The following is a 14,861-nucleotide window of genomic DNA, read 5'->3' as shown; positions in this document are numbered from 1 at the left end:
AACCTGACTGATGAGGCTACAGAATGCTAGCTAACACAAGGTAATAGCATACGATATGATGAGCTAATGAGTTAGCTAATGCTGTATTACAGAGGAAAATATAAAGCTTTATTTGATCATGTAAAGCATTTCGTTTGGAACCTCAACCAAAAAGTCGACAGGGTTTTTGGCTGAAGGTTTGACTACAAGCTGTGGTGCTCTGATATATGCATGCTAATTAATTTGACTAGTACAAATGCTATGCTGTACAGTAAACCAAATCATGTATCTGCTGATGTGTGTACTGCAGCAGTGGAATTCAGGAATTCAGAAGCATTTAATTTGATGGTATTTGGCAACCACCCCGATCCATGTACAGAAGTGCTTTGAAGTCTCTATTAATTAATATGTCCTGATACTGGTTTACTAGGTCACAAACTAAAAAAAGAATTAAGAATTTAAATATGGATAGTGACTAAGCTGTTTGGAAATCTTGGGGATGTTCATTGAACAACGGAGGTTCCCGAACGGAAAACAGCATGCACCCCCCCTGAGAGATGGTGGTGCCAATCTTGCAGTGCTAAAGAATTGGAGGGAGCATGATGCAGTGTGTGGTGTGATGGATGCTTTGAGGTATGTTGGTATTGGTCAGGTTTTGGCTTTAAAAAAGAAAGGTGCTTTACAGCACAGCAAAATTCTTTCTTTGCATATCCAAGTGATGTTAGGAAGCTGGGTTCAGAGTGCAGGGTCAGACATGTTACAGAGCCCTTGGAGCACAAAAGGTTAAAGGCCATGCTCAAAGGCCCCAAGGGTGGCAGCTTGGTGATTGTGGAACTTGAATCCATGACCTTCCTGTCAGCAACCCAGAATCTTAACCACTGATGTTCCAACACCCCAAGTATCAAAATTTCAAATCTGAAGCACGAAGCTACAGAAAGCCAGTTGGGGAACACAGCAATGTGATGGTGTGGCAAGTCATACAGCCGTATTCCGATATAGTTACAGAGGCCAAATGCAATAGTTCAGTCTTGAAATGGCAATTGACATAAGTGTGTGAGCAGTTGATTGTGGATGGTTACAAAGGATATCTGCAGTGACTGACGGTGAGATCAGAGAATTATCCATGGAGATCACAAGACCCTGATTTGGGAAAATAATCATCTGTGATAAACAGCAGTTCAGTTTTGCTGCAATTCAGATTCAGCTGATGAGCTACCATTCATGATGAGATGCCCGCCAGACATGCTGATAACTTAGCAGAAACATAAATACCTGTAGAAACGAAGTGGAGGAGTTGTAGTGCTATGACCGTCCCAAGAGTATAAAAAGAAGCATAAATGTGGACCAAAGAACTGGCCCTTGAAGTACATCACAGGAAAAGGCTGCATATAGCATACGTGGATTCCTCCCATGTCTCCTGATATAACCAACTATAGACGTAGGAAGCGAATCAGCACCATGCTGTGCTAGAAATTTCTGTAATTTTTATCTCCTGAAGATGGACAAGCGTGTCTTGTGGTTGGGTTGGCTGTGTCAAATGCTGCTGAAAGGTCAAGGAGGAAAAGGACTGATGAGAGATATAGCAGCATGGAGCTTCTCAGTGACAGCTAAAAATGGACTCTCTGCAGAATGTTTTAAGACAAAGAGAGAGTTGATTGTAGAGAGTATTTTCGGTGTTCACAAAGATTTTACAATGAAATACACAGTCATTCCATTCAGTCATTGCTGAAGTCAGTGGACTCAGAGTTTATTTAATCAGCACAGTAGCAGCCATTGCTCTCTTCACCGAAGTTGGTGCATGACCACATGTTATGAAGCCATTGATGATAGTACTGATGTAAAGAAATAGGACAGCTTGTAAGATGGTCTTGTTGAGTATAGACAGGTTTGGATCCAATGGACAGGTGGTAGGATAGCAGGACATGTTGAGTTGCAGGATCTCTTCTGTCGCTAGTTTTAAAAAATGTGGCAGTGAAAGAAAAGGGTGAATACGTGTAGAAAGGGAGTTGGGGTAGGAGTGAAAGTCTGACTGATTTCTTTTTAATCGTCTCATTATAAAAGATGGCTACGTCTTCAGCAGTCTGGGAGGATGGAGCAGGAGGGGTCAGTGAGTTGAGCAGTGAAGAGAAGTTGGTCTGTTGTCTTGGTTGCACAGATCATGTACAAAGGTTTCCAGTTATTCATTCTGTGAGTAAGGCACATTTGGACAGATGAGTACAAACAGTACTTTCTAGAAAAATATACCACACACTCTTTGCTGTTTGTTATCGGAGGTCCATAGATGAGGAAAGTTAGGACATGAGGTCTTTGGCTAACTCTAATCCTACTGAGAATAAGGAGTCTGAGTCTAATAAGGTGCATTGAGTAATGAAAGAAGGAAAGACAGTAAAGGTTTTAGAGAGTAGAAGAGCAATATTGACAGCTGATTTTAGGCAGGACATGGAGGATGATCTTGAAGGATACCAAGTAATGATCAGAAATGTGTAGTGAAGTAGCTTTGATGTCTGTAGCTGGGTGGCTGAAGATGAGGTCTTGGCCATTTTATTCTTGGTCTGTAGAAGAATAGGTGTTTAATATCACCAGAGCAGATACTGTGTTACACAGCATTACAGAGGGCATTCGTTTGAAACATACTACATATGTACTTTTGTTCAACAATATGTCCGGTCCATCCGTGTGCCCTACTTATCACTTAAAAACCACTCGCTGCTGCTGAGGATGAGCCCATATGGACAGCCTTGGGCTATCATAGTGCATGCAGTATCAAGGCATCATAGCAACATCGCTCATACAAATTGCAGTCCTAAACCAGAATCATAGTTTTCTAAGTGGTACTATCCACAGTAATCTCTATGACCTTTGTGTAATCTCGGTGAGATTACTGTGAAATGTACCATTTCGAAAACATGAGGATGGTTCGCATTGCAATCGCAACAGCTTTGCGCTCAAGTCTCCATCCATGAAAAGATGATAACTTCACTTAAAAATAGACAAAACTAGTGTAGAATGAATTCAGAAATAACTCTGATACTCACATTCATATGGTGCTCATGTTCCCAAGTTTCCGTATAGAGTACACAGTTAAATAGAAAAATGATTAATAAACCAATGCTAGCCAGATGAGGATGGGAATCTGTCTTATCCTTATACCCATTTCTTACCGCCATTGTTTCTGGTTTGCTTTTTAGGGATGAATTTATGCATTTGAATTTTATATCTGCAATATATATTTATGCAAAGCTGTTTTGTGACAATGTCTATTGTCTAAAGTGCTTCACAAATAGAATCGAATTGAACTGATGGAATATTTTGTTCGCGCAAAAAATTCCAGATAATGAAATATGTTTGTCTGTGCTGATTCAGTCACCCCTGTACTCAATTTTGCTTCAACCCGTCTCGCTTCCTTCACTGCTGCACAGCATTTAAATAAAAAGACAGAAGAATACTATTTTAACTGAATAGCCCTTATCTAGCACTCTTTAATAGGACCAAAAGCAGTACAAAAGAGGCCCAATATGGTCACACTAAGAACATCTTACAGTGAATTAGAGTTTTGTGTTTCTTTTTAAAGGAAGGGCCATTTTGGTCACCCTAATTATACTCTATCAATTAAAAGAGCAATTAGGATCTCCATTCCTCATATGGTAATCAGCCAACCTGAGCAAAAGGCACGGAATGACCTCAGTAATAACGAGACATGGTGGATCGAGACAGAGAGAGAGAATGAGTGAGAGTGAGTGGGGGAGAAAAGCCTCCTGAGGTGAAGAATTCAATATATGTGTACAACATGCCACATTTTTCCATTTTTCAAAAATGACAGTAGAATATATCAGCAAATAAAGTATCCAACTGAGTATTTTGTACGTAAATTGTAAGTAAATGAAAAATCTTTGCATTTTCTTTTCTCTGAGCAATGAAGACTACTGTCGAGATACAACACTGAGAAGGTTCTGATTTAGCATAAAGTGGATCAAAACTTCCCACCCAATTTCTTAATCATATAGTAACTTACTCGATTACTGCAGTATCGATTGTATGGATCAACAACCTATTTGATTTTAAGAGAAATGAGAAGGTTGACCGTGGACTGGTTTGTAAATATTGGCACAAAGAATGACGAGAAATGATTAGGGGAAAAATAGTTCAGAATGATAATCGGTAAAATTTGCATGCAATGGTATGATATTGGAATTAATAGCAATCATCTAAAAACAAAGATACAAGTAAGTATAAGCGACTTTAACTTTCTTTTCAACTACATTTCGCACTAGAGGTCTAGAGCATCTTTGAGCCTACATTCAATATAAGTCAAATATTTGAGTACTCTCCGAATCTGATACTCTTAGTCATTTTCGAATTTTTGACATTTAACCTGAAAGGAGTAAGTTTTGCAGTAAGGTATCTATACTTTCACTCAAGTATGGTTTTCAGGTAACATTTACACTACAAAAACTTTCTTTCAGCCTCTTCCATTAGGGGTCGCCACTGCAGATCATCTGTATTCGTGATCCGCCTGTTCGATTTGGTACATGTTTTTACGCTGGATGCCCTTCCTAACGCAACCCTTCCCATTTATCCGGGCTTGGGACCGGCACTAAGAGTGCACTGGCTTGTGCAACCCTAATGGCTGGGGTTGGTTCCCTGACCGGGGATCGAACCCGGGCCGCGGTGGTGAGAGCGCCGAAATCCTAACCAATAGACCAAGTTTTACACTACAGGTGAATTAAAATTAGATTTAATTGTAAATGTTCAAGTTTTATGTTTATTAATTTTCATACACATTTCATACACATAATGACCGGTGATATATGATATTTCGTATTCCTTTTATATGTGATGATCGGTTTCATCGCATTCATGAGTCTCAGAATATACCACCCTCATAAGCAATAACATGCCATGGTTCTGCCAGCCATACATCTGCTTCTCTTCTCTCTCCTGTCTGCCTCTATACTGTACGTATACTGACCTTTGAACCCTGAGTTGAGTCGGTCAAAGTTATGCTTCCAGTAGTAAAAAGCTGATCAGAGGATTCCCCAAAGTCTTAAAGATCAATCACTCAGTTGGACATCTCTTGATGACTATTGTGATGATTTGAATGGTGAAAAAAAATTAACCATCACTCCATAAAATAACTAGCAGCTCAACAAGACAGAAACATTATCATTTTTAAAGTATTTTATTTGATATGATGCACAAACAGTGATTTTATTATAGTACACTGCTTTAATTTTAGATGCAATTAAATAGCTTGTTACGCCGTTTTCATCATGTTCCCTGATTTAGTATAATGCAAATCTCTGTATGTGAACTCCAATTTAAAGAAACCTCCACCCAATAACAAACTACAAGATTTAGCATGTGTCACATCGCCCGTCAGTTTATTGTGAAGCTCCTAAGTAACCACTAGTGAGTTCACTTTGTTTTAGTTTTGAACCTGTTTGTTTAGTCTATCAGATTTGTTTTGTCTAGTCTAACCTGATTCCATCAACCATGATCTATTCCATGGCACATGGCATCTTTACCTTTTGGATTTGTCCACTTTGCCATTTGCATTAGTAAAACCTGCATTTGCATCCAAACCCCTGTCCATGCATGACAAGGTCAATAAACCTTTATTATGTGTGCCCATCTTCAGCTCACCACTACTTACATCTGCATTTCTCTTCCCTTCCCTTCAGAAAAAGCAGAATTCGCTCTTGGGAGTAAGGGTCAAAATGATCCGAATGAATGCAAATGCATTAAGATGTCCATTTCCTTCCATGTGGAACCCTTTTTCCAAACTTTTCAAATGTTAAGTGTATTTTATAGCGGGGGTTGGTGAACTCGATTTGTGCCCAGTGCACATCAGCAGTTTTCTGAGCACTTGTAAAACTGAGACTATTATTATATTTGCATCTTTCCTCTAATCTGACTAGGTTCTGAGTCAGTTTACCCGATTTGTGATTTACAATGATGACTAACATTAGTCACCTCGCACTGCACCACGCTGTCTGAGATCCTCCAGCACTGCTCCACTGGTACCACCTTCTCTCAGAATGAGAGGTAAATATACTTCAAGGCTCTTCGCTGTTCTGGCATCGAGGAGGTGGAATGAACTTCCCCTAATGTCCGTACAGCGGAGCGACGATTGAAGACATACCTCTTCCTGATACACTTAAACTAGGACTTTCCAAGCTTGCAAAAAAGCTTGCTTTATCTTAAGTTGTAATCTAGTGTACCAGTGAAGATTTATTCATTCTCAAAGAACTTTTGTACGTCGCTCTGGACAAGGGCGTCTGCAAAATGCCGCAAATGTAAATGTTTATATACAAAGAACACACGTCTTCAATCTACAATACTTCTCTACATACATCATCTCTCCTAAGATTAGTACACTATGTGATATATTACATCAGAGTCCAATTAACACCGGTCATAGTCATATCTATGAAGTGTGCATAGTGGGGTCGGTTCCCTGACCAGGGATCGAACCCGGGCCGCATCGGTGAGAGCGCCGGATCCTAACCACTAGACCACCAGGGGTGTATAAAATGAGGTAATAGGCTTATGTAGTTTGCCACCTGTGTTGTATGTTACGGTGTTCCTATAATGAAAAAGAAGTAAGTCCTAGCTTAATATTTAAAACCTAAAATATGCTGGTGGTCTATTAATAAAAATAAAATGGTCCCCAGTTTTGGAGCTCTATATAACTACACATTTTGCCACGTTCCCAGCTCTAACACGAGCATTTCTATACATCATCTAGTTCCCAATCTCTCACATGTTTAATTTTCTATGCCTACAAGCAGAATAAGCGCTATACCTTGCAGTTTTGTGAGCCCTGTAGAATAAAAATTGCTCATCTTTAACCCAAACTATGGTTTTAAACTACAGGTTTATGGTGAAAAATGTTCAGCATTCCCAAATCGAATCTCAGCGTTAATTTTCCAACAGGAAAGCAGACGGAATTACAAACTTAAATGAGGAAATTGCACGAATAACTCTTACGCTGTCATTTGCAGTAATAACAAGCTTACACATTTACACACTGCATTAAAGCAGCATATAGATTTCACTGCCACTTTAGAATCCTTGCTCCAGAAGTAAATGTCCTGAAAATGCATATGCTGGATATTACCGTCTTCTGTACTGTTTACTGATTTCTGCAATGAAATCCTGGACGATTGTGATACAACTCATGCTGCTAAAACCCCCTGCTGTGCATGTCAAACATTCCTCATCTTGTGACCCTCCAAGAAAGCTATTTAAATAACCCAGAGGCAATCACAGCCTGTCTTTTTAAATGGCAGATTCATTTGAAATATAACACGTGGGAAACCTCTTCAGACCTCAATAATGACTGAAATTTGTAACATGGGATTTTTTTACTTAATAATAATAATGAAATTACATTAAATAATAATAATAATAATTATTTAGCTGCTTATCAGTTGACATAATACAAAAAGAAAATATAACCTGTAAAAAGAATTCGATTTTTATGATGAAGACTGATTGCTGATATTGGGCCCTCTAACAATTTGCGACTGTTTGACCTCTAACCTGAAAAAATGGATATACAAATATGGGTTTGAATATTTGATGATTTTACAATGGGACTGTCAGTAAGGTGTAAACTGTAATTATACACTGCAGTGACATGACATTTTAATAGGTGCTACTGTGTATATTGTGGCTTTGTAGTTAGGCAACATTAAAAATGTGACCCTTTCTAGAAAAAAGAAAGGGTGGGGCTTAAATGCAGTACTTGTATAGTGTAGTGGGCAGAGGAATGTTCAGTGTTGTTATTGATTACTTCTGGAAAACAGACAAAAATGATGAATTTCTGACTTGTCATGAGACTCGTGTTTCAAAGATCACAAAGACGGATGGAGTTGATGTTGATAAATCCAAGTGAAGGCTCATAAGTAGGTCATATATGTAGGTGAGGTGTTTTCACTGTGCTAGTGATTAAGCCCCTGCACCACCAAGCTGCTATTGGTCCCTCTGCTCCAGCGGGGCTATGTAATGTCTGACCCCAGCTTCCTAACAAGCATACATGTGAAGAAAAGGGTTTCGCTCTACTGTATTAAGGCTTCCTTTTTCTTCGCTTTTTAAATTCTTATTATTGTGCTTGCGTCTTTTAAAATATGAACTTCAACACACACCAGACATGGACTTGGACAACAGACTTGGACTGCCGTGAACCCGTTCCCATAGGACTGTTTTTCCTATGCTTTATATCTTTAATATGTTTGCTATGGGGTTTTATTCATTCGTTCGTTCATTCATTCATTCATTTTTATATTTATTTATTTAGCTTGCTTACTGATTTACATAATTTGATATTGTCTGGTCTTATTTTGGAATTGTTCTGCCTGGCCCTTTATTAAAATCTTCTAAATGCAGTTGTCTTAGTTTTCATTATGTGATAACTTGTGCCTTGAGATACTTTTAAAAGACAGACGTCGATCACTGTAGTTAGGCTATACATTTTTTTTAGATTGACCTTGTGAAGCCACTCATAGATACAAGAATGCGGTCTGTTTAATTCATTAAACCTAGCTAGTTTTGTAAATAAGCAAATGAGCAATAAAAGATGCAATAAAAACGTATGTAAGTCTGCAATAATTAGTTCAGAGTGTGCAGTAATCCAAACAATGCACATCTATTCATTGTAACATTCACTTTTTAATTTCCACTTTGTCCTAGTTTTGTGTTTGGTGTCATCTGTGTTAATTTATTACATTTTATGTGGCACTTACAACAATTTCCCTAGGGGATCAATAAACTATTCTGATTCTTTGGTCCTGGGAAACGTTTCATTTCCTGTACTGTGTACCATATTGTATATGGATGAAATGGCAATATGAGCCACTTGACTTGACTCGCTTTACTTGAAATTCAGTAACATGAACAAAAATATTTAAATCAAAATTGGATCCTATTCTAGGACTGCCATTAAAGTCTCCTCATCCGTGCAGTAACAGTGGGAAAATGTTTGAAGTAGAAAAGATACATTACTCCAAGGACAGCAGACAATCAGCCAGTCATAGCTGAAATCCCATAGTTGACTTTTTTATGATGACAAAAAAAAAAAAAACTGTCAAACCCCGGCCCAATGTAAAATATTTCTCTTTTTACTATAAGTCGAGAAATTTAAGACAACAGGAGCTGAAGGAAATTGTCGCTTTCAGCCTTTCAGTTTCACTTGGCAGCAAAAATGACATATCTGTCATATGTACCTGTATACACACGAGAGAAAAAGCGGGCATGCTTCGAGTTTGAGCCACTCACATGCAATGCAGCAAATCACTAATTACATGTCTTCTGATTTTTTATGACACTCTGGTCTAAGTTGAGGCCTCAGAAGTGCTGAAGTGGCTAATGAATTGTTCCATTGCTTAGCAATTACCGCCAACAGAAACTGGAACAATATTGGAGCATTAACAGTGTCATCATCCTGATTACAGTGTTCACATTTTACTCGAGAGAAAAGAAAAGCCTTGGATTGGATTCACAGCAGTGTTTTGGCAGTGGAATTTGCGTTATGACAACAACAAAAAAGATTCCAAAGTGTACTTTTTTAATAAAAAGTTGTACGCATGAATTCGGGAGCTCAGTTAATATTTCAGTCAAGTATCACTATGATATCCAGCTCAGTGTTTGGTAACAGTATGTTCAGTAGTGGAGAACTTTGAGACCCAAAAATAAATGTTATGAGAAAAGAATGTATACATGATTGTTTTGAATATAGAATAATTGGGATGTAACTATTGAACAGTATATGTCTTCCAATGCCATTCAATTGTCTATTAACAATTACTCTTTATCCGTTCTTTGCTGTGCTGCTGTTTTATAAGATATAAATTTCTTCGTCTTCATCTTTGTTCGAAATGGAATAGAACAAGTTGGATATTTAGATGTTTCATAATGTAGATGTTTTTGAGCAAAACATTGCGTCCACTTGAAAATAGGGAAAACGTCAAGCATTTTAAAATGAAATAACAGCAAATAAAATTGTGATTATATTCACGTTGTCATGCTTAAAACTTCATTGCAGTGAGTTTCAGCAAGAGTCTTAGTTACTGAACTAGACGCAATAAGCAAAAATCTAATAGAAGGAATGACCACTGTACATTTTCCTTTTACTTTTAAACATCCTGCAAAAAAACAAACAAAAAAACGGATAGAAATAAAGCATGTCTTACCTGTAACCGACAGTTCGGTGGTCCTTCGTACTTGAAAGCTTCCGAATGTTAATTCACAGGTGTAATTTCCAATGTCATCTTCTCTCACGTCTTTTATTGAAAGCATATCCTTCCTCTTGACGATGCTTTGTCGCCACTGTTTGGGTTTACATTCCTAGTGGATGGGAGGAAGAATACAGACAGAAAGAAATACATGCTGTCACATCACATGCTGTCGTGAAATGTCTATTCATGATAATCCTGCATGCAAATTTCAATAAGTTGACCTGTTCATCCATTGACTAGAAGTGGGAGGTCTTTGATTGACTGCAGTACAATAAGCACAGAACAACTTCAGAACTAAAAACATATCTGCTTTCCTTTTTGAGCGCTGGTTTGGGAAAACAGATGCCTGTAGTTCATCTAGATGATTTAGGACTTTCTTATAATCACACTGAGGATCGAAAAATATTTCTGTAACATAGGATTTTGAGAAGCGATCTCTCTTTCTGCTTTCTTTATCTTTCTGTTCAAGATCGCGTCCCTCGTACCATCCCCCATCTTTCTCTCGATATCTTTCTCTCTCTTTTACACACATACACACTCTCTCTTTCGCACTCTGTCTCTTTCACTGACAAGTTGACAGAAGCTATACGATTTAAAGTACCCATATTTAAACATGTTCCAGATCATACTATCCAAGGGTCATCAGAGCTGTTGGCAGATGCTTAATAAACTCATAACATGAGATGTGCATCACATTTCATACACCTAGAAAGAGCTGTACAGAAGTGTAAGATAAGGGAGTTCTTTTTTTACTCTGTAACACTACATAACATGGATCCATGGCCACAATATTCTTACCTTATACCAAACAATCTGTGGGTCTTTTCCAGGCTGGATGTAGTCATCGATGTCAGGACAGAGGATGTCCTTCCCCTTGCTCAGTTCAGCCTTCTCCAAATACTTCATTTTAGAGTTATAGCACAGGTTTGTGTCATTTTCTGACACAGTTAGCGCCATGGACACTTTCATGCAGTATGTGGAATTTCTGTAAAAAAAAAAAGAAAAAAAGCTCAGATAAAAATTCCCAATTTTTTAACGTATATACAGAATATACACTATATATATTTTCCAGCCATATGTGTTTCTTCCCCAAACTGTTACCACAAAGTTGAAGGCACACAATTGTGTATTAGGGCTGTAGCTAACAATTATTTTAGTAATCGGGTATTCTACTGATTATTCCAACCGATTAACCGAGTAATCGGTTAAGAAGTGCTTTATCTTTATTGGAGAGCAATACTACATATAGCAGAAAAAATAAGACCGGTCTCTTAAAATAAACAAGTCATTTGTTTAATTTTTAGAAAAAAATTTACGGCTGAAATTGCATACAAGAATATCTGTGAAAACCCCATTTCATGCATTTAAATATTTAAATATAACACCAAAATGCAAAAAACAAATATATAAACATCTTCTTTTTCTTTCGGCTTCTCCCTTTAGGACTCGCCACAGCGCATCATCCATCTCCCTGTCCTCTACATCTGCCTCTTTTAACCCAACTGCCTGCATGTGTTCCCTCACCACATACATAAACCTCCTCCTTGACCTTCCTCTTTTCCTCCTTCCTAGTGTCTCCATCCTCAGCATTCTCCTACCCATATACCCCATGTCCCTCCTCTACACATGTACAAACCATCTCAATCTTGCCTCTCTTACCTTGTCTCCAAAACGTCCTACATGCGCTATCCCTCTAATAAACTTGTTTCTAATCCTGTCCATCGTCGTCACTCCCAATGAAAACCTCAACATCTACTGACTTTCATTCCCCTTCTCTCCAGCGCATACCTCCACCTCTCCAGGCTCTTCTCAACCTGCTCCCTACTCTCACTACAAATAACAATATCATCTGCAAACATCATAGTGCCTGGAGACTCTGTTTGACCTCATCCGTCAACCTGTCTATCACCACTGCAAACAGGAAAGGGCTCAGAGCCGATCCTTGATGCAGTCCATCCTCCACCTTGAACCAGTCTGTCGTTCCTACTGCACACTTTACTGCTGTCACACTTTCAGATTACTCAAAAGGTGAACGCCCTGCACAGTGTTTTCTTTATGTTTTAGTTCTTGGCCTGAATCTTCCACTTGCCCCTCGCTGTTTTTCCTCGGTTCCTCTGTTTTTCATTCTGCAGCGTCTTCTGTGTTATATGAAAGCCCATTTATGTCACATAAAAAAAGTCAAAATTGCGAGAGAAAAAAGGGCGGAATTAAGCAAATTGATTCCTGTAATGTCACAGAAACGGGCTTTCATAGTGTTTACATGTTCAGAGCGCTCCGGAGTTCAGTGGGTGGTGTGTCAGTATTAATAGTCCGTAGGGAAACACGGACTAAGCGATTTTTCTATTTAAATTAATAATTTTAGCTCTCACCGCTGTGGCCCGGGTTCGATCCCCGGTCAGGGAACCAACCTTAGCCATTAGGGTTGCACAAGCCTTAGTGCCGGTCCCAAGCCTGGATAAATGGGGAGGGTTGCGTTAGGAAGGGCATCCAGCGTGAAAACATGTGCCAAATCGAACATGCGGATGATCCGCTGTGGCGACCCCTAATGGGAGAAGCCGAAAGAAAGTTTTTATTTTAGCCATAATCATATATGGTGTCTATAGATGCAGTACCTTTATACTTCATTAGAATTAAGAGACCCAAACCTGTTCCAGCATGACAATGCCCCTGTGTACAAAGCCAGCTCGATAAACATATGGTTTACATGGGTTGGAGTAGAAGATTTTGAGCAGCATGTTTTAGAGCTCTGACCTAAACACCTTTGAGATGAATTGGGACACTGACTGCACCTCAACCACATTTGTACCTCACTTTATTAACACTCTTTTGTCTTGATGAACACATATCTCCACAAACACACTCCAAAATTTAGTGGAACATCTTCCTCGAAGAGGGGCTGAGAATTATAAGAGCAAATCAGGACTAAATGTGGAATGTGATGCTCAAAAAGCACATACCATAAAGATCTGTTCATTTGGGTGTGGGTTTTTTTTGTCTTCTTTTCTCTTAATGGAAATTTGTCATCCCTGTTAACCAATAATACAAATCCTCACAAGAGTGTTTTGTTAGTTTTCTTCCAGCCCAAGATGTGGGCAGGAGGCCCATTTTTCAGGTCGGTTAGAATGCTGTCTTCAGCAGGTTTACAGTACAGCAGAGTGCAGTAACAGCTACAATTGAATTTATTCAAAGACACCTCCCTAAACACTAGTACAAGCTAAAAAAACAGGACAAGTAGACAAACCGCAGTGGCCAGATGTGATAAGGTATAGCTTATAGAGTTCTTCATCCTCTCACTTCCTATAAATTCTTTCAGCCACCAGCATTAATTTCATCTTGGTTTCAGAAGACTTTTCCAAATACAGTGCAATTGATCTAAACACAATGTGGTTAACTTTTTTAATGCATTGACTGAAGCTATTCAGTTGTGGTCATCAGCCAAAGCTAAACATCTCAAATATGTTGTTCATCCACCAGCTCTGATGATTTCCACCCCTCTGGTCATGCCATAATTGTGGATTGAGAATACCAATATTACCAATAATACCACTGGTTCCATATTGGTTTTCAGGTTAACGTGACTATGCCAGATAAGTATAATGCCTCGTCGACGTTATTTACTTCATGTTTGTTTATCCTACTGAGGGACATAACAGAAAAGAGCAGCTGAGCATTAGACAAGGCCGACACCCGGCTTCAGACTTTGCCCTTGACGCAAGAAATCTGTTTGCTTTCAGCAGCTGAAATAAAATGCTCTTTGGTATTTGCTCCACAGGGACTTGAGTAGAAGATCTTAAGATTAAAATGATGACATTCATACCTTCCTCTTGGATTTTCTCTCATTCTTTACCTAGCTACTCAGCTAACAGAACATACCCTTATCTGTCTCCTTTTAGCAAGCATGAAAAAGTGGCAGGCATTTAAGTCGAAATCACAGCCAAAAGGCACAATGTTATTATTGCAGCATAACTGACTGCTAGCCAACACATAACTAGCCAACTGTGCTTTCATATTCAAAAGAGCACCATGGAATGACACCCAGGTCCAGGGTGTGTAGTCCAAGTTTCATTCACTATCGAGAAGATAACCTGAGGCAATACATTGAGACAATACCTGAGACAATACATTCAACAGACTGCAAAAATAGTAGGCTATTTATCTTCTGTCAAGTAAAGTGTAATAAATATGTGGACTTAATCAGTCCCTCCTCTAAAAATGTGACTTCTTCTTCATCTCAAATCAGAAAAGGCTACAGGGGTTTTAGTTTGCTGGCTTTTATGAGGACTACTGAAGAAATACACACATTCTTTCTACTCTTTTAAGATAGCATTCCTCAGCTTATTCCCAGGTTAAATCAGCATGTAATTGAGAAATGCATGGCAGCAGATATGAGACCACTCGGTACAGTGGAGGACCTCGGATTAAAACTGAAGTCTGGCTGATAAAGAGATTCAAGTTTTTACACTTGTCTGTTGTTTTAAAACAAGAACAAGGGTGGAAAGATGTAATCAGTTAAGGTATAAAGAGTAAAGTGAAAATGCAACTTCCTTTCAAAATGCATGGCCTAGTTGGACTATAGTTGGTACGGCTTTTCAAATGTCAGGAGGAAATTTCACTGATATCTGGCAACCATGCACACCACTAAGA

General features: G+C 38.7%; 1 protein-coding gene across 1 annotated transcript in view; it reads right to left on the bottom strand.

Moving 5' to 3' along the window:
* The window catches only part of LOC124379808 (interleukin-1 receptor accessory protein-like 1-B), a 322,414-nt gene that overhangs the window by 212,481 nt on the left and 95,072 nt on the right, over positions 1 to 14,861 (bottom strand). Inside the window, exons 4-5 of the mRNA XM_046840387.1 lie at positions 11,016 to 11,202; positions 10,173 to 10,326 (exon numbers count right to left, since the gene is read on the bottom strand). Coding sequence (XP_046696343.1) covers positions 10,173 to 10,326; positions 11,016 to 11,202 — 341 coding nt within the window. The remainder of the gene's footprint in view (positions 1 to 10,172; positions 10,327 to 11,015; positions 11,203 to 14,861) is intronic.

This window comes from Silurus meridionalis, chromosome 26 (genome assembly GCF_014805685.1).
Source record: "Silurus meridionalis isolate SWU-2019-XX chromosome 26, ASM1480568v1, whole genome shotgun sequence".
Classification (NCBI taxonomy): domain Eukaryota; kingdom Metazoa; phylum Chordata; class Actinopteri; order Siluriformes; family Siluridae; genus Silurus; species Silurus meridionalis.
Note: the sequence above shows the minus strand (reverse complement) of the source record. Positions and strands in the feature narration are given on the sequence as shown.